This window comes from Falco punctatus, assembly GCF_963210335.1.
Source record: "Falco punctatus genome assembly, chromosome: 5".
Classification (NCBI taxonomy): domain Eukaryota; kingdom Metazoa; phylum Chordata; class Aves; order Falconiformes; family Falconidae; genus Falco; species Falco punctatus.
The window spans coordinates 74,886,571-74,905,681 of NC_137584.1; the positions used below are offsets into that span (position 1 = coordinate 74,886,571).

Genomic DNA, 19,111 nt, shown 5'->3' on the forward strand with positions numbered 1-19,111 from the left:
AGGCTGAAGTAGGGGTGTCTGACTCACCTCTGGTCGGCACAGAGGGGCCCCAGCCAGAAAAGCACCCGCTCCATTCCCCAAAGCGAAAACCTGCCGCGGCTGCCTGCTGAAACAACCGCATCTTACCTTCAAGGGGAATCGCATAAAGCTGCTCCATGAACATCGCTGCTTCCTAAGCTCCACAATCAATGCTGCTTCTGGCTTCCCCCCGCCTTCTGCTCATGCACAGATGTACAGGCAATAATGCATGGGGCTTGTTTTTAAACTTTTCCCCCTGTGCTCCTGATTGGCCCTGTGTAACACCCATGTGTGTCTACAGACACACAAAGGTTTCTATCCTTTCTAAAATCAAAGTGTCAGTTTTGCTGCTGTCAGAGCACTTTATTTTTGTACATATAAGGAAGTGGCTGTTGATGTTATCTGAATACGCTTCCTGTTTTATATGTATATGAGCAAACATAATGTCACGTTAAGCTAAACTGCGGTCTCAAAGAGCTCAAGTTAAAGCCTCTCAGCAAAATAATACACACAGAGCTCATCTGTTTGCTGTCTGCCCCAGTCTGCATTCACTTCACTGATTTTTATCACAATTCTGTATTCTCACAATAAAACTATCTTCCCTGATCCTTGCAAAAATAGAAAAAGCAGCTGTACCCTGTACTAGCGCTGCTTCCTACCGAGACTCTCGGGATTGCTCAAATTACAAAGGGCTTGGTGCACGCTGACAACCCTATCGCAACCATCACACAGGTGAAAACGTGGCCAGCAGCCAAGCAATGCCACAAGACAATTCTGGCTGAATTTGGGCTATTTTTGAATTTAAGTGACTAGATTATTTTATTTTTTAATTGAGGAAGGAGGCTTTTATGTGTTTCATGTACACACAGACAGTCCAGGAAGCGGCCGTGTAGGAGTGCTGCATTCCAGAGTTGATGCTACACAGCTCAATGCTGAAGGAATCTTTCTAATTGGAATTTAATGCCTTCCTGGTTCTTTTAAAGAAGAGCAAACAAACACACCAACTGAAAATAAAACTTGGTTTTGAAGTAGAAACTCTTCTACTCTTGTAGAAGCAAGCAGTGGTAAAAAGCATGCAGGCACCTCTGAGGAAAGCTGTCAGCATCAACGCCACGTTGCCTTATCCCCCAAAATCAGAACTGTCCCTGCCAGGAGGCCTGCGAGGCACACAGTCATCCACTTCCACTTTCAAATGTTACTGATTGCAGAACCTGGAGATGAAGCGCAGCTGGAAGTGAGCTGGAGCCGTTTGCACTTTCAGCTTTCATTACCTTTCTCACAGCAACTTTTTGGATATTAAACACACAATTATTTTTTACATATAGCCAGACCATGAAACTGCAGTTTGCTGAAGGAAACCAGAAGGATCCTTCCAGATGCATAAAGTAAATAAAATACTAAAAGTGAAAGAAAATTTTCTTCCCTGTGGGCTTCATGGCACAACTCTTTTTTATATATGTCTCTGAGACTGTCAGCTCAGAGTACAGCTGGTCCGCGCTCTAAGAAACTTAAACTGATAGATGTCTGGTTCCACTTAGTGAAAATTACTGTCCCTAAAATACCAATAAGTTACAGCATGTGACCTAAGAAAGGTACCTTACAATTATTAGAATTCTAAGATGTTTCATGCAAAGAATTTTTGAACCATTTACCATCATAGTACCTTACTTTATCTCATTAAAAGTTTCAGATCATTTAATTTTCATGCAAAGTTGTGTTACAGCCAAGAAACAGAGCTGGGGAGATAAACCAGGTGTCTCAGTAACAGCAAACTGAGAGCTATCATAGCAAAATGAAGTAATGAGACCTAGAACTAGCAAACCCCTATTTGCTGTACATTTATGCCCTGGCACTGATGGATCGGAATGTCTGTAAACAGGTAAGCTTCAGAAGAAGTTACTCCTGCAGCTGGGGCAGCTGCATCACACCCCTGCGTGTCCTCATACATCTCACGCTACAGCCTTCTGCTCCGCTGGAGCAGGTACAGTGCCTCTTCTCCCTTCCCAGCCACTGACTGTTGTGAAAAGCAGGGACATAATTATCTTTGTTACCTCTCCAACTACTCCTTTAAGTGCAGATGAAATCAGTTTTAAAGGCTACAATTTAAGAACAGACTGACATCTAGAGCACAAGCCTTATTTCCAGGCCCCCAACCCCCTCCCAGATCGTAGGTGCACCCAACTCTGGACACGTGATTTGACAGCTTAGTGGAAGTATGTGGGTTTCTGTAGCTAGTGACAGAAGACTATACAATCAGCCTCACGTTCAGCCACATTTAATTTCCTAGAATAAATGAGCAGGTTCTCATTTGCTGCTTGATTAGGGATGGCTTTTACAGAGAATCAGTAAGAAAGTGCCCTCCCACACTTCAGGTGCCTTCATAGCTCCTCCACTGCATGCCACAGCTGCACCAAGTATTAAACAAGCTTCCTGAGAAAGGAGGAATCAATCTAGATATTAACTTAAACCCATTGCCATTAAGCATCCTCCAGGAACGGACTGTTTCCCTACAGCAGCCTCCCAGCACCAAGCTCCGCTACAAAAGCCTCCAACTTTACCATTAACATGGGAGCCTGGACTCTGCCCATACCCCCCTGCTTCCACAGTCATATCCTGGAAGGGAAAACAGCATCATAAATTTCGAGGTTTTTTGGAAGGTCAGCGTATCTTTTCTTTCTTTAAGGACTTTTCTTGCGAAGAAGTACTTTTTATGTTCTTCACTATGTGTTTTTGAAATCCCTCATGAAATACATGGACTGACACAGACCTGTAACATTCAACAAGTGTCTCATAGCAAGTGGTCAGGATACCATTCATTCAAAATGATCATCAGACATCTGACGGCATTTGTTTATACAAGTGCACCAAATATGCCTAATTCTTTCAGGTTTTGTGCTTTCATTTTAAATCTCTGAAGAAAACCTATGTTGCAGGAAAAAATATAAACATGGGATTAGCATCATAGAATTTTTTGGGTGGGAAGGGAACTTAAAGACCATCCAGTTCCAACCTCCTGCCACAGGCAGGGACCCCTCCCCCCAGCCCAGGCTGCCCCCAGCCCCGTCCAGCCTGGCCTTGAGCCCTGCCAGGGATGGGGCACCCACAGCTGCTCTGGGCAGCCTGGGCCAGCGCCTCGCCGCCCTCACAGGGAAGAATTTCTTTGATTAATCTTAATAAAGATTTAGCAGAAGATTTTGCTATTGCTTCTTCTGGAGCATCATTGCTTTTGGAAAGGTGCCTGTCAGACATACTTCTAAGTACTGGCCCTTAATGGGCATGTGAGTGGCAGCAAGCCTACACTATTTAGCTTTAAAACCCCTAACCAAAACAACCGCTATCTCCATGGATACCAAAACGATACACCCATCGCTCATCGCTCATCGACTGCAGGAGTCCCCAGGGATCTCTGACAAGCTTGGGAGCCTCTCTGCAAACGGGGTGGCCCCAGTGACCTGGGGACAGTCAGAGCGGCACAGCACCGCTGCTCACCAGCCTTGCCGCTGCAGCCGACAGAGGAAGACGAGAAAGAGGAAAGGGAAAATAACAGACAAAGGAAATACGTGCTGCAAAACAAAAACTCAAGAAGTGACTAGCACAGCAAAAAGCCCTTGGGGAAAGCCCCCGGTGCGGTTGCTCCCTTCCTGCAGCGAATCGCTGACACAGCAGCATCAACAGGGCAAAGGTGGCGGTGGGGGTGCCACTGCCCCCACACAGAGAGGTAACGTACGGCCACGCCACACAAGTCCATTTTCTTATTTTGCCATAAGAGGCTAGATTGTGTTTTAGATGAGAGCAGCTCATTTAGCCAGGATCTATGCAAAGAAACGCATGTACATACTTCTATCCTCCCCACCAGAAAGAAAAATCTCAGTATCCAGGCACACCTGAAGGTCATCCCAATCCACAAGCACAGATTTCAGTAGGACAGCCTATCATCACTGTCCTACAACGCTCCGTAACAGGAAAAGGCTGCTCACCACCCCCCACCACCCCCCACCACCCCCCATAATATAATAGTACAAGGTACTTACAAGTTAAATGTCACTCAATTGTTTTAAAAAACACCCCATATCACAACCTTTTAAAGAGCAAAATACCAGGTAACTTCCTTATGCCATTGAATGTTCTTTTGTGTAATACAGGCCAGAAATTTTTATTCTTGCACAAAGCTTCTGATTTCTAGCTAAACTAAAGTAGTTTGGGGATTTTGGGTTTGCTTTTTTAAGTACAAGACATTCATATGTACAAGAAAAATCCTTCAAAACAGTGTCAAAGCAATACTCAACTTCATAAAAAGGAAAACGACACTGAGACATAGCAACAAGTTAAAAAGAAATTTAAAAGAACATCTGAGAGGGTAAAATGCCCACCACTGGCAAAGACATTTAAATAAACCGTAACAGATTCCTAGAGAAAGAGCTTGTCATGTATCAAATATGACTCAAGATTTAAAAATAAACTTGCCTGGTTTAGGAACAGAGTAAAGGAGTCAACTTGAAGTCTTGCAGAGCTTTACATCCTACAGGTTAACAACTGATTAAATTTAACATGAGGTAGAACCAACTAGGTTTCCCTATGGCAGGGGGTACCAGCAGGGTGTCCAAGGCAGCGTGCTACCACCCACGCCATCCAACATGCGTGATATGCAACGAGTCACAGCTGGCAGGCCTAAGAAGTTATTCTGCATAACAAAAGATTAAACCATATCGCAAAGAACTGCCAAAGGACCTCACAATACCTCACGAAGGGATAGAACTCAGTGAAGATAAAAGGCTATGTAAGAACCAAAGGGAAAAAAAAACTCCGAAACAGCTATTGCTGCTCAGGAAAAGGATGCCAAATTTAGCACAGATTAAAACAGCAACTAGATGCTCATCAGCAGTCAAAAAAGCAAAGACTTATAAAATACTATGGAAAGGAATAAGGAAAAAAAAAAGTTGTTAGAAAATAAAAGACAGAACAGACGTCCTCCTGTGCATTCACAAAACACGTGTTTTGAAGCATACAGGCATTTCCACCCACTGATCTCAAAAAAAGATACAGTATAACTGAAAAAGATTCAGAAAATGAAATAAGGGTAACAACGATCATCTGCTAGTCCCGGCTCTGTCATCCCAAAGCCTTGCGCTAATTCTCCTGCGGCTCTCCTCACAGGTCCTGCTAAATCGCCTCATTTCCCAGTGCTGTGGGAGCTGCTGCGCCCGAGCGCTGGGCACTTCTAGCAGGTGCACAAAGGCTGTACTGCTCTGGAACAAGTCTCCATAAGTTGTTTTCTTTAAAAAGAGCATCCCTATTTTCAACATAGTCACGACTGCACCTTTTAAAAACAATTAACGTGGCTTAATTAAGAGAAATGTCACAGCTAGATATGAAGTTGGGTTTGCTCTTAAGAAGTGAGGCACATCCTGCTCCGCTCCCTACTGACCAAAATGTTTTATTGTCACCTTCTAGATAGTCTTGGTAGTTCCCAAGGGGGGGGCGAAAAAAAAAAAGTGATGCTGAGAAGAAAAGCAACATGGTATATAGTACTATGCAAACAAACATGCCCTACTGCCCAACATATTTTCTTGTTGAGGATGGCCTCTGCTGCTTAGCATTTAAAAGAAAGCACTGTCTTTTAATATAAAAAAGGGAGGAAAACTGACTGCAAAGAAAAGAGGTTTCATGTCAGCTCTAATAACATTAGCATTCAAATAAATCCTGTATTCTCTCCCTCTCAGCTGACTTAGCTCGCTACTTGCAAGAAAAGTAGCAAAATGCTCAGTGCATCACTCAAGCTACACAGAGGAGGGATAAGTCATCACATGCCCCTTGCTCTGCACCTTCCAAAGGGTGCATAACACGGCGTCTTGTCTTGGAGAAGGCAGCGTGGAGCACAAACACACAGTTACAGTCACACCAAGCAGAGCAGACAGCTCTCTCTCCAGCCTCCCCGAAATTTCAACACTGTGCTTTAGAGGAATGCGCTACATCCGTACATTTGTTAAGAAAAGTTTAAATTTTACCAGGGAATTCTGTCAGTGCGAAACACCTCATGGTTGATTTATGTTCTGAAGCATGAAATTCATGTTGTCGTCTTTGGCAACTGGCCTCTGAGACCTAAATATATCCAGAAACATCACTTTACCTTCTCAGTACGACACGGAGAAGTGTATTTTAACCACCCATTTCTTGATGCTATTGTGAACCAAGACAGATGAAGGTGGAGGCAGAGCTGTGCTGTGGCAGACAACCTCAGTCGGAGCGAGGGTAATGTCCTTCTGGCCACTGGCAACTCCGCCGCAGCACTGAGCACAGCCACTTGGTTTATTTGTTAAAAGACACATTCTGACTTTCAGCAGGCACAAACCACCCGACAACGTGCTCTGACATGGAACATACCCCTGCTTTTGCCCCACCCCCAGTATAAAGGTACATTTCACTTTGGGAGGATTCTCTCCTGCTCGTGAATGACATTCCAGTGTGTCAACCTGCACACAACCCATAGCTGTGTGGCTCCCAAAGATGACTTATTTCTCTTTATCCCTCACCCTGACAGCTGAAACGCAGTGCTCTGGCAGGCAGCGAGATGAGCAGTCCTACCCCCAACGCCTGTGAACAACCAGGCTGCTAAAAACCTGTCTCATAACTCACAACCAGCTCATCTCTGCCAGCAGCAGCAGCAAAGGTGGAAGCTATAGGTGACAGGAGAGCTTAGTGCCTGGGAGGAGAAAACAACAAGGCACTGTATGTACCCCAGCATCTGGCTGTCTCATAAAGATCCACCACAGCTACATGCTCCTGTGTGACTGGAAGAACCAGGTGCACAGACCCAGGGAGATTCGCCTATAGATTCAGTATAAGGCCAGCCAGCTTGCGGGATTTAAGCTGAGTGGTAAATACATGCTTTGGTTGTCACTCCTGCTGTACCCTGCCAGTACAGGTGAAACCCAGGCAGCTGAAGGCCCTCCTGAACCCCTCTTAGTCCAGAAGCAGCTCCAAAATTTTATTGCACGGAAAAGCCATCCCTGCTTTAGCAAACAAGCGTGTTGGTTTTTTACAAGTTTCTTAAAGGGAAGCTTAAGGAGAAAGCCATTTCCCCGCACAGACTGGTAACGCTGTGGTGTGACATTAAGCGGTACATTCATTAATTATTAAGAGTTGCTCACACAAAAGAACACAATCCCCGAGGGAGGGCATTTGAACAGAAGGAAAACACTCAGTAACACTACTGACCAGAATTGCCTCTCAAATTTACCAGTCATTTATAATTTACTAATCACTGGAAGTTCATGACTTTCAGTGCATTAAAACCGATGAAACAATGACCTTTATGCTAAAGGTCAAAATGCCACTGCTAAGAAAAACCATCAGAACCAGATGACAAGGAGGAGTAAAATTCCTTTTTCGTAGTTACACCAAAACCACCATTTTCAACTTCTCTGCTTTTAATTTTGGGTACCTTTTGCCTCTGTTTCAGGGTAAGATTTCCCTTCCTTATTGCCTGGGCTCCTAAATCACACATCATCCTCCTTTTTCAGCCATTCAATAACATAGGATATAAAACTTTTATATAGAATGTACACATGTATTTCTACATAAAGATATCTCTAAAAGATACGTAAGCTCCCTTGCAGGTTTTTATATAGTATCATAACATTGGAGGTGTAGGCAAAGTAGCTAAAAAAACCCCTTTACTGATCAAATACTTTGAGAAGACTTGTTAGAAATGAAAATATTTTAGCCAGACTATCTATAGCTTTCCTTTCAATAGATGAATTTGGAAGCAAGTCCTACTTTTAAGGGTTTTTTAACATTTTGAACTTTTATGGTGCTTTCAATGTTTAAAATTCTACATAATGTTTCTACTTTTGTTATTTGCATTGTGACTCCAGGAAGAGCTCCAGGCAGGGTCTGGTCCATGTGAGCCTCATGCACCCACACAGTAAGAGCACGTTCTCATTCAGTGACTCCCCACTGTGTATAAACCTTCCCACCCCACCAACAGAAGGGTTACAGCAGACCCCACTGGTCATTGCAAGGCTTTAACTGCTTCAGAAAACCTCTCATGTGCTTCCACGCAGGTGCAGGTGTTCTATTGCGCTGGAAATAAGTTTTAAATAATGTTTCCTTTAAGCCAAGAAATTCTGTGCATGACTGAAGAGAAAAAGGAAAAGGAAGAGATCGGATTGAAGGGTAAAGTTACAGCACAGGCAGCTGTAGCAGCAGCTCTCCAGGAATGCCCAGAGCAGCCTGCTGCCTTTGCCTAAGGCAAGGACTGCATGCTTCCTCACAAGGCCGTGAGTCACAAAGCACACTTACTTTTAACAGAGAGAATAACACCATTATAGTGAACAGACTCTCTCCAACTCAGAGAACAATGTTATGTCGCACCTTCACATTTTATTATGGCTTTTTTTTTTTCAGCTCATAGCAGACAAGTAGGTATCTGAGCAGGGTTTTGAAGGAAGCAAGAATTCAGTCAACACTGGTCAAATGAACATCCCGGCTTGTCCTGGTTCAGCTGGGATGGAGCTGACTTTATTCTTAGGAGATAGTATGGTGCTGGGGTTTGGCTCTGGCTCTGATGTGAGGACAACGTTGATAACACACTGATGGTTCTAGTTGCTGCTGGGTGATGTTTATACTAAATCAATGACTTTTCAGTTCCTTGGGCCCTGCCAGCCAGAGGGCTGGAGGGGCAGGAGAAATTGGGAGGGGACACTGGCAGGACAGGTGGCCTGAACCAGCCAACGAGGTATTCCATACCATGGGACAGCATGCCGGGTATGGATACCTGGGGGGTTGGCTGGGACCCAGGATCATTGCTCGGGGACTGGCTGGGCATCGGTCAGCGAGTGGTGAGCAGCTGCATTGCACATCACTTGTTTTCCTTTCTTCCCTTCCCTTCAGATTTTATTCTTTCCCCCACCTTTCCATTATAACTAATATTATTATTGTTCTTTCATTTTTATTCTGTTTCAATTATTAAATTATTCTTATGTCAACCCTCAAGTTTTACATTCCTTTCTGGTTCTCCTCCCCACCCCTCTGGGTAGGGGGGAGTGAGCAAGCGGCAGTGTGGTGCTGGGTTATCTGCAGGGTTAAACCACGACAGTACTGAAACTAGAGCTGCGGCAAGACAGGAACTTCAGTGTATTACTAATGCAGGATGTAAATATTGTAATGCACTGGGCTGAAAAGTGTCAATTTCCACTGTTCCTGAAACACTAAGACAGCACAAGGGAGCCGATTTTCTCTCTCTGCTCCACTCTGGTGAGTCACCACCCCCACTGTGGTACCGCATCCAGCTCTGGGGTCCCCAGCACAGGAGAGACACGGAGCTGCTGGAGCGGGGCCAGAGGAGGCCAGGGAGATGCTCAGGGGCTGGAGCAGCTCTGCTGTGGGGACAGGCTGGGAGAGCTGGGGTGGCTCAGCCTGGGGAGGAGAAGGCTGCGGGGAGACCTTAGAGCACCTGCCAGTGCCTAAAGGGGCCGGCAAGAAAGCTGGGGAGGGGCTTTGGGCAAGGGCAGGTGGCGATGGCACACGGGGGAATGGCTTTACATGAGAGAGGGGAGATGGAGATGAGAGATGAGGAAGAAATTCTTCCCTGTGAGGGCGGCGAGGCGCTGGCCCAGGCTGCCCAGAGCAGCTGTGGGTGCCCCATCCCTGGCAGGGCTCAAGGCCGGGCTGGACGGGGCTGGGGGGAGGGGTCCCTGCCTGTGGCAGGGGGGTGGGAACTGGATGGTCTTTAAGGTGCCTTCCCACCCAACCCATTTTATAATTCTGCGACATGGCAGTATCGGACAAGATTTTTTTTGCCTCCTCAGGGAAGCAAAGACATCAATCCAGATCCAAAACAAGAGAGTGAAATCCATTATTCTCCTCTGCTTGGTACTCCTGGACTAGTTCTGTAGAAAATCCAGAATCTGGGTATTGTAGAAATATCGCTGAACCATCCAACTTCAGCAACCACCCAGACAGCACCAAAACAAAACCCAGCACTTTACTGTATCAACTAAGGTTGTAAATGATTTAATATTCAACACTACTGAATACCTAAATATTAGCTTGTTTATGAAGGAAAGGAGTGCAAAAGAAGACAGTAGTAAAGAGCGCTGTGGCTCAAGACCAAGCCCTATGTGACCCATCAAGTTCACATAACAGGCTTTAACCTCTGAGATTCTGTGCTCATTCCAAGTCAGTGCTGCATTCAGAAGTATCAAAAGAGGCCAGAAGTAAAATGTGAACTCTTCTTGGGAAAGCAGGTAGATGGCAGAGAAAACCTGGAAGAAACAGATTCGCTGTTCCTGGGTGTGAAGCGCAAGGTGCTGGTGGCCTGTGACTTGTGTCAAGGTTTTAAACACAGAGTTACAGATACCTTTCTCCCCTTCACTGCCCACAACAGTAAATCAACGCTTGCGTCAGTCCAGGATCACCAATGGTAATGACAGATTTTAGGCTGTTAACTGGAACAGCCGTCTTTATAAGGCAACAGATGTGATCGATAAAAGCCTCCAAGTCCTTCACAGACACAGACCATATTAAAACCATCACTCCTGTAGAGGAAAATTACCTTTCCTTTTCCATCTGCTTTTCTTCCCATCTTTGTTACTGCACCCATCGCTGCTGCTGCTGCTGTTCTCTGAGCTCTGAGAGTCTGACTGGGCATCGCTGCTCTCCTCCGAGCCATCAGAGAGCTCCTTCAACCCATCTGGAACATCCTTCTGCAAATGGAAGAAACAGATATAGTCACCCACTCCACAAAAAACTCTCCCAGTTCACAAAATTCTTAGAAGTAGCAGTTTTCTTTATTTACAAAGCACTGATTATGGATTTTTTTTATGCTTCAGAGCAATGCCAGAACTGTTTAGCCACCAGCCTCAATCATATGCTGTCTTCTGTGAGCCCGTGTAAAATATTTAGTACAACACCAGCTGGCACATCTTTTACGCCACCCTCATCATCACTTTGCAGGTACGCTCTTCCTTAACTTCTCCATCCCTGATCACTAACTGCAACACACTCCCACTGCACAAAAAATTCCAGCCAGTGTTTGAGCTTCATGACAAAACGGTCTGACTGCTCAGTGCCCCACACTCCCAGGTAATGCTGGTTTTCCAATCATGCCCACAGCAGCCCCTGGGCCTGCTGCCACGGGGCCTTGCAAAAACAGCCCTGGCAGGTGTTTCTGTGGGGTGAAACGTCTGCGCAGCCAAAGGCTGCGGCGGTGGGTCCCCGCGTCCCCGTGTACCTACTAGGAAGGGCCAGCCGCCAGCCTGCGGCCGCCTGCACCCTGTCCGCACCTAGGGCCACACTGCCCTCTAGTGGTGATCCTGCTGGATTCAGCTTTTAACCTACGTGATGAAAGTTAGTGCTAATTAGCGACAACAGCATCCATGTCCAGCGCTGCACAACCACCCACACCAGTTCTGGACACCCGCAGAGCCTGGAGGGGCAGGCCAGCGGCCGGAGGCACCAGCCCATCGCCACGTCACGCCAGCCTGCCTCATCCCTGCCCCACTGCTTCCATCCCATCACCTCGGCCGATCTGAAATGATATGATTGTCCTTAATTCCTTGTTAGTAACTTAACTGAAACTTTAAACGTTTACTGTGCCGGGCAAACAGGACAGTGGTTGTAACAGCTGGATAAATAGGTCTGTCTGCATCAGACAGGAAAAAATCCTTCTGTTAATACCAACTGGAAAAAGTAAATCAAAACGCCTCTACCTTTAACTGGAGACAATTGATCCCTTGTCCTTTCTCTGAAAGCACAGCTATGAGTAATTTCCACATGTAAGGCCAAAAAGTACTTAGGATGACACTAGTGTTATTAATGTAATTCTAGATTTCTTCCATCAACAAGGCGAACTAATAGGTTCAGATATTCGATAGTATTTTCATCCTGCACTTCAGAAATAAATTTTTTTAACTGTACATTAGAAGTTACTTGTAAACCACAGTGGAAGAGAAGGTATCACAAAAAGAACCACCCACAAACTTTTATCAAGTGTCAGCAAAGTTGACAAAGATTAAGGCGTGTATTCCTAATGTTGACACTCCCTTCATTAAACCTCCTTTATAGCTTAACCTTTGGATAGTCACCTGAGACGCAGTAATTACATGTCTCTTTCAAAGTCTTCTGCTGAGAGGAGACGAAGCCTTCACCTCCTGCCAGGTATGGGGGAACACTCAGGCAGCTGGGAAACCTGCTATTTCATGGCATTTCTGGTTGGAGTGGGTAAAGACAAGGGAGCCCGACTCTTCTCCATGGTGCCCAGAGAAAGGGCGGGAGGCCACAGGCACAAACTGAAACACTAAATTCCATTTCCACACAAGGAAAAACTTCTTCACTGCAAGAACGATGAAATGCTTGAACAGGTTCCCAAGAAAGGCTGAAGGTCTCCATCCTTGTAGAAATTCAAAACCTGTCTGGACACGGTCCTGAGCAACCTGCTCTAGCTGTCCCAGCGTTAAACAGCCAGGATGGACCAGACCATTTCTAGAGGTCCCTTCCCACCACCACCCTGTGATTCCAGCCTCCCCTTGCTTCTACAGAAAGCAGCCCCATTAGCTCGCAAAGCACACACACAGTCAGTGGCTCTCCTTTCAGCTGCACCTCTTCTTACCAGTGAAAAGTTTTCACCAGAATATTTTCTGATGTGGTGTCCAAGCCCATGCTGTGGATTCTGCATGCTCTTGAAATTTCTATGCCAGACATCAGTACAAAGATCTTCAGGAACCCAAGCTCCTCTACTCACCTGCAGCTCACTCTTCTGCAAGTTCTGCTTTTGAAGCAGAAGTGAGCTCTCAACTGCAGAACCGTCTTCTCTGCATCATACTTATTCTTTCCATAAATGAACTTTCTCATTTTAGCGAGCCACACTGAATAAAATCTGGTCCTATAAATGCATCTGATAAGGCGGTGCGCAGTGGGTTCAGTATCTAACTGAACTAGTCAGACTTCTCCAAATACCAGGTTAAAAATATTCCTCCAGACTGGAATCTTCCAAGGCTGCAGGTGAACAGCAAGTTTACCGCACAGCATGGAGAAATTCAAAGGTAAATCAACAAAGGCAGAACGACAACACGACCACGCAAATAGGGCAGATGCTATTTTGTATGCAATATTAGCAATTAATTTTGACCAACAGGTCTGAAGATGGCAGGCAGAAACACACTTTGAAATCATCACGTGTAAAAGTACAGTTGGAGTGACAGGTCTAAAAGAAAATCAATGAACTGAGGTACTGGACTTCCAAACAATGTGCCCTGCAGCAACCTGGCACAGTTGGTGGCCACTAGGATAAAGGCAAACCTCAGCCCAAGCAGGGGCTGGGTGGTTGCTGCCGTGCCACAGGACAGGGAGCTCACAGGTTGCACTGAGAGCAAATGTGGCTGGAGGAGGAGGACAGGGAGTACCTGCAGCCACTCGGTCCCTCCTCAGGCAAAGACACCCCCAGCATTCCCACCTCAATGGCAGTGATGCAGAGGAATCCAAGAAAGAAACAAAGGATCCAGAAACTAAAGAAGTCTAAGATAAATATACACAGTATGAGTTCCTCACAAAATCATTTTGTTTAGATATTTCTATTACTTTTTACCTCTTTGATCTTTTCTTTCTCAGCCTCCTGCCAAAATTACTCCAGTTTCTCAGCATCAGCACATGAACTGCCAGTCTAAACCCTACAAGTGTTTGTGGAAGGCGAGCGCATTGGCCTCACCAAGGTAAGCCAGGCACCAGCCTTTTCAATGCAAAGTGTGGAGGAAGCAATAAAGAAAAACAGAGACACACAGCAGATAAAAGCAAGAGGTGTCAGAGACAACACCAAAGACCAAGAGGCTCCAGTCACTAACCAATGGGCCACCAGGACCCTCCACCACCACAGCTCTGGAGAGGGCACACATGAACTTTATAAGTAATACAATGGGGAAAGGGCAGAAAATAAGGATTTGGGATATGGGCAAGGGAGAGCTGTGAGACAATGCAAAGTTTATAAAAGGAAGTTGAGGGGAAGGCGGGTGGAGGAGGACCCAAGTGGGAGAATGGACAGAAAGGGGTACGGAAAGGGGCCAGTGGCATGTAGCCAGCAGCAGGTCAAGACACATGTCTGACTGAGCCCTGCCCTGGTCACCACCATCTGTCCTACCCTGTCCCACTCATATCCCACCTCTCCTCTTGCCTGCTGTGCTCATTTGCCCTGGTCTGGATTTGCCAAGAATGATGGTTTTGCATGGCTGCCCATTTTCCCCCCCTCTGGGAATATGTCACTGTCCTTTACACACTAAATACCTCCAATCTTTTCATTAAGACCACCGTTGCCACGCACTCTACTAGAAATCTCTGCTTCAGGCACACAACTTCACCTTCTGTTCAACAAAATGACGTTCAGTTTCCCCGTTTATCTGCTAACCCTCAATATATCAGATGTTCTCTTAAAATGTGAATCCTTCCAGGCACAGCTGAGCCTTGGCACATGCCTATACAGACCACCTGAAGCAAAGCCAGACCCCCAAAGCTCACCAAGCACACACAGCCTTCGCAAACCATGAAAAATACCAACTACAAGAAACTCAAATACCAGAAGTTACCAGAAATTCATCACTTTTGCAGCACCTGTTTAAAGAACATGGTAATATGTTTTATTCTGTAGCATTTAGCGGTACTTGGAGTTAGTTTTCCCCAGGGGACCATGCAGGCTGCTCAGGCTGTATGAGAAGCATCCACCACATCCTCACCAGGGCAAATGCAGCTCACCTCAAGATACAGAGCTGCCCCAGCAGAGCACCACTGGCTGATTTGGGGTGTTACATGTCCCTTCAGCAGCAGACCAAGTCCATAGCTAGCACCTAATAATTTATACATAGATAAAATGTTATTCATTGCTTCTCTCTCCCCATGCAAAGCCTGGCTATTACCTGTAAACCATCGAAACACTCCTTTTGGGACTCAGTTTGCTGTTTGTATCATCACTGTCAAGCATGAGCACATCCAAAGTTGTATGCCCCCTACATCCACCCTGCTCGCTGCTGCCAAAAATACACTGCACCTAGCAAGAGAGAATCCTCTTCATCAGCTCAGAACCCGACCTCAGCAGTCCTTAAACCTCTACTGCTCAGCTGACAAAAGAGGCACATTTCTGGAGAACTATGAACTGTGCCTTGTGTGCTCTGCTCTGGGGATGGACCTGTGCACCACAGAACAGACTCATCACTGAGGCTGGAGCATCTCCCTGGTGAGGAAAGGCTGCGGGAGCTGGGGCTGTTCAGCCTGGGCAGGAGAAGGCTGAGAGGGGACCTGAGCGATGCACACAGGTACCTTAAGGGCCAGTGTCAGGGGGCCGGGGCCGGGCTCTTGTCAGCGGTGCCCAGCGACAGGACAAGGGGCAACGGGCACAAACTGCAGCACAGGGAGCTCCGTGGGGAGAGCAGGAAAAACTTCTTTCCCTTGAGGGTGCCGGAGCACGGGGACAGGCTGCCCAGAGAGGCTGTGCAGTCTCCTTCTCTGGGGACGTCCAGAGCCCGCCTGGATGTGATCCTGCGCAGCTGCTGTAGGAGAGCCTGCTTGAGCAGGGTGGGCTGGGTGGTCCCAGGGGTCCCTGCCCAGCCCCACCTCCCTGGGTGCTGTGAACTATCAGCCCTGTTCTTCAAAGTTTTCTAACTGCTGCCTAAGCCGTCATGTTTTGTTACTCATAAATACTCCAAAGGATTTCCCACTCACTGCACCATCACCATTTCCAGGCTCCTGCTGGCAACTGTACTGGGACTAAACATGGCAAAGGCGACCTGGGCCCCACGCAGCAATACTGAGTTTCTCGACACTCCTTGGAAGTTACCACCTCCAGACTACACAGTCCCAAGGAAGGCAAGATGACAAGAAACCCACAGCGTTTTTAGATACACAGGACACAATATGCCTTTGGAATAGGTCAGCAGCTCGTCCAGACCAATACAAATCATTACATTTCACCAACTTACTCCTATCCCACACTAAATAACATTGAGTTTTGCTGAGGCTTAACATTAAGAAAGGTGATCAGTTTTAACTGGCAGATCTCATGAGGAAAAACTGAACTACAACAGCCACTGACAGTCTGTTTTGTTGCTCAAAACACACACTTAAACTTGACTTTGCTCAGATTTAACCTCTAGGCTTTGAGTCTGCCTATGATCTACCCCTGTAACAACGTGTTTGCAATCTTTCAAGAGACATTCTTTTTACATCTTGAATTATTTTCTTCTTCTCCTCTGAAAATTCTCAGCACAACTTTGTCACATCATGACACAGACTGAACAATTACTCATTTGTCTACTACCAGATTAAATCTTTCCCCAAGTCATAATGTTCTGAAAAAAAACAGTTTTCCTAATCTGCATTCTTTATTCCTAAAAAGTAAAACTTTACACTTTTCTGTAGTGAAACAAATTGTGCAAGACTCAGTCCAGTTTATCAGCAAACAGATAACTACCTTCCCTTCATAGAGTCATAGAATTATTTTGGTTGGAAAGGACCTTTAAGGTCATCAAGTCCAACTGTAATGGTTGGTTGTATCTCTGATAGTCCTCACATCTTATATGTGTTATCAAAATGGTGTTTTACGTACTTTCACTTAGATGCACTGAAATCATGTCACCCTCTGCTTGGCACAACAGTGCTCAGAGGAAGAAGTTTGTTGGATGTCTTGCAATGGCCTTTTTCGAAGCTCTGAAGACCTTTTACTCTGATGGCATGTCAGCACCAATGTGTGGCTCCTGAAGACAGCCCTCTGTTGTCACCTCATATATAAATACTCTAGGAATGATGTGCTTTTCCAGTTTACAGGGCAGGGGGAGGAGAACAGGATTCAAGCCAGCTAAATTTTTGAAGATTACAATGAGGACGCTCATTCCACAGCAATTCTTAGTTGATTCCATTGGTAATCTAACTAGCACTTGTAAAGCACGGATTCTCATACATTTTGACTATTTTAGGATGAGATGAATCTCATCTTAGATGTTATTATTTCCCTCTATTGAACATGGAGTGAGACAAGGAAAGCTGTTCTAGCGGAGACACCTACACTGAACAGGTCTATGTGTAGAGTAGAATCCTATCTTTTGGCACAGTCTTTAGAGTCAAATTTAGAGCAAATCAAGAACGGTGTGGGCAGGCTTCCTTCTAGTAGTTTAACTGGGGTAGAAGGTTTCAAATAAAGATTATTTTTAGAGATGCCAATTGGGCAAATCAAGGAATCCACACTTTCCTATAAATGCTCTCTGCCTACTATTAATAGATGGAGGAGAAGGTAATTTCTCATTTCTAGATAAAAATTGAGACTGGTGAAGATAAGGGTTTTTTTAGGGCTAAAATTCCATTAAAATTTTAATTACTTTTTCATTTCTGGGATAGTAATTAATATCAGCAAACTACACCACTGTGAATCAAAACTACAACCTTCAGTTGTACTTTCAGCACTAGCAAGCACAAAGACTTAGTGTTAGCATTTGGAGGGAAAGCTTATGCTATAATTCATGCCAATGAGGAATCCCCCCCTCTTCAGGATTATCCTAATCCAATGTATGTTTTAATGGATAAAAATCACCTGAGCATTCAAACAAGATTCCCCAGCCGAGCCACTTACCTTCAGAGTATATACTCCCATGCGTCCCGGGACCTTGTAGAAAATGCCCTCTTCCCCTCGGGAGTTTGTGTGTAACATAGCATTCAGGCAGGCCAGAGGGGAAGTCCCACTGAAAACAAAAAGACAGGGTTAATGTTTGAATGTTACTTGGTCAGCGTTCATCTTCTGCTGGGAGACAATCATTGGCCCGCACCTGACCATCACACATGCAGAGGCAGAAAGATTCCAGATCCAACTTCTATTCCCAAGGAGAATAGAAGCTGAAGCTGTTACAATAAGCAACAGTGAAACCAGTCCACAGACCCATGCTCCAGTCCCAGAAAAAAAAAAAAAACAAACCGAACACAAAAACCAAAAATCACCCACAACAACAAACCAAACAAAAAAGCCCCCAAGTCCAGGCTCTCCAGTACTACTTTGCCAAACATCAAAATAATCACACATTTTTAAAGCTCCAGATACTCGATGTTGCTCATCTGAGACTCAGAGCATGTTTGTTGTAAGCCAATGACTGACTGCAGATATTGGAAGTTGTGTTCTGGGGTTTTTCTCAACAACAAAAAACATAAAAACCCCAACAACAACAAAAAACCCCGCCCCAAAGCCCACATCATACTGAAATGAGGGTTGTGGGATAAAGAATGGAAACCAATCATGCAATTATGAGAAGAGCAGAGATCTTGGATCCCAGCCAGGAGAATGGAGATGGAAGATCCATCTTTTCACTGGTGCTGGTGGGGGTTTCTTGTTTGTTTTTTTTTAACTCATCCTGTTGTAGACAGAAGCAAAATCAGTGGACACGGCAAGGCAGGTGACTTTTGTTCCCACCACAGGGTCAGGCGGATCATACCCACTACTAAATATGGTGTCCTTGCTCATAAAGCATATTGATATCGAGCATGACTCCTGCATGAGAAGTTGTCATCTCCCAACACCCTGCCAAAAAGGCTGGAACCAGAACCACCAAATTGACTAAAAACCTAAATTTTGACTGATTCACTGAAATCCCTGTGCAGGAGCTACAGCTGTTTGTCTGCAGTAAATTATACTAAGAACATTCAAACAAGTCGCATCAAAATTAGTGAATACTCTAAACAATACAAAAGTAGTGAAACCCCTGGGAGGAAAGGGAAATAAAGAAGAGGACGAGCACAGCCCTCCAAAAATTTGTCTTGGTCCAAGCTCTGCCCAAGAGCAGCAGAACAGCTCAGCTGAGTTACTGATGTCTTGCACAGGCAGAAGCCAACATCCTGCCGTAGGTCTGGTCTCCTCCACACCAGCACATGCCAGCTCACAGGCAGGAGACCCCAGCCAGACACAGCAGCTCACAAACCACAGGAGAAATACCATTACAAGAGGAGGGCTGGTATTTATGTTGCTAGACCCAATTCTGTCTGTGCTGACTGACGTATGCCATGCAGATGGATGGCCAGGCACCAGTCCCCGCTGCAGGCACTGTGGCAGGGCACTGTCCTGGTTCCCCCTGCCTGC

General features: G+C 45.6%; 1 protein-coding gene across 4 annotated transcripts in view; it reads right to left on the reverse strand.

Annotated features, from left to right (window-relative positions):
* ASXL2 (ASXL transcriptional regulator 2) overlaps positions 1–19,111 on the reverse strand; it is a 132,257-nt gene that overhangs the window by 61,431 nt on the left and 51,715 nt on the right. The window contains exons 3-4 of one of the 4 annotated variants that reach the window (XM_080390207.1): positions 17,621–17,729; positions 10,574–10,724 (exon numbers count right to left, since the gene is read on the reverse strand). In XM_080390207.1, coding sequence (XP_080246333.1) covers positions 10,574–10,724; positions 17,621–17,729 — 260 coding nt within the window. Of the gene's footprint in view, positions 1–126; positions 3,972–6,023; positions 6,070–10,573; positions 10,725–11,358; positions 12,113–17,620; positions 17,730–19,111 lie in introns of those variants that run through there. The other 3 variants (XM_080390208.1, XM_080390212.1, XM_080390209.1) reach the window with 3 other exon arrangements.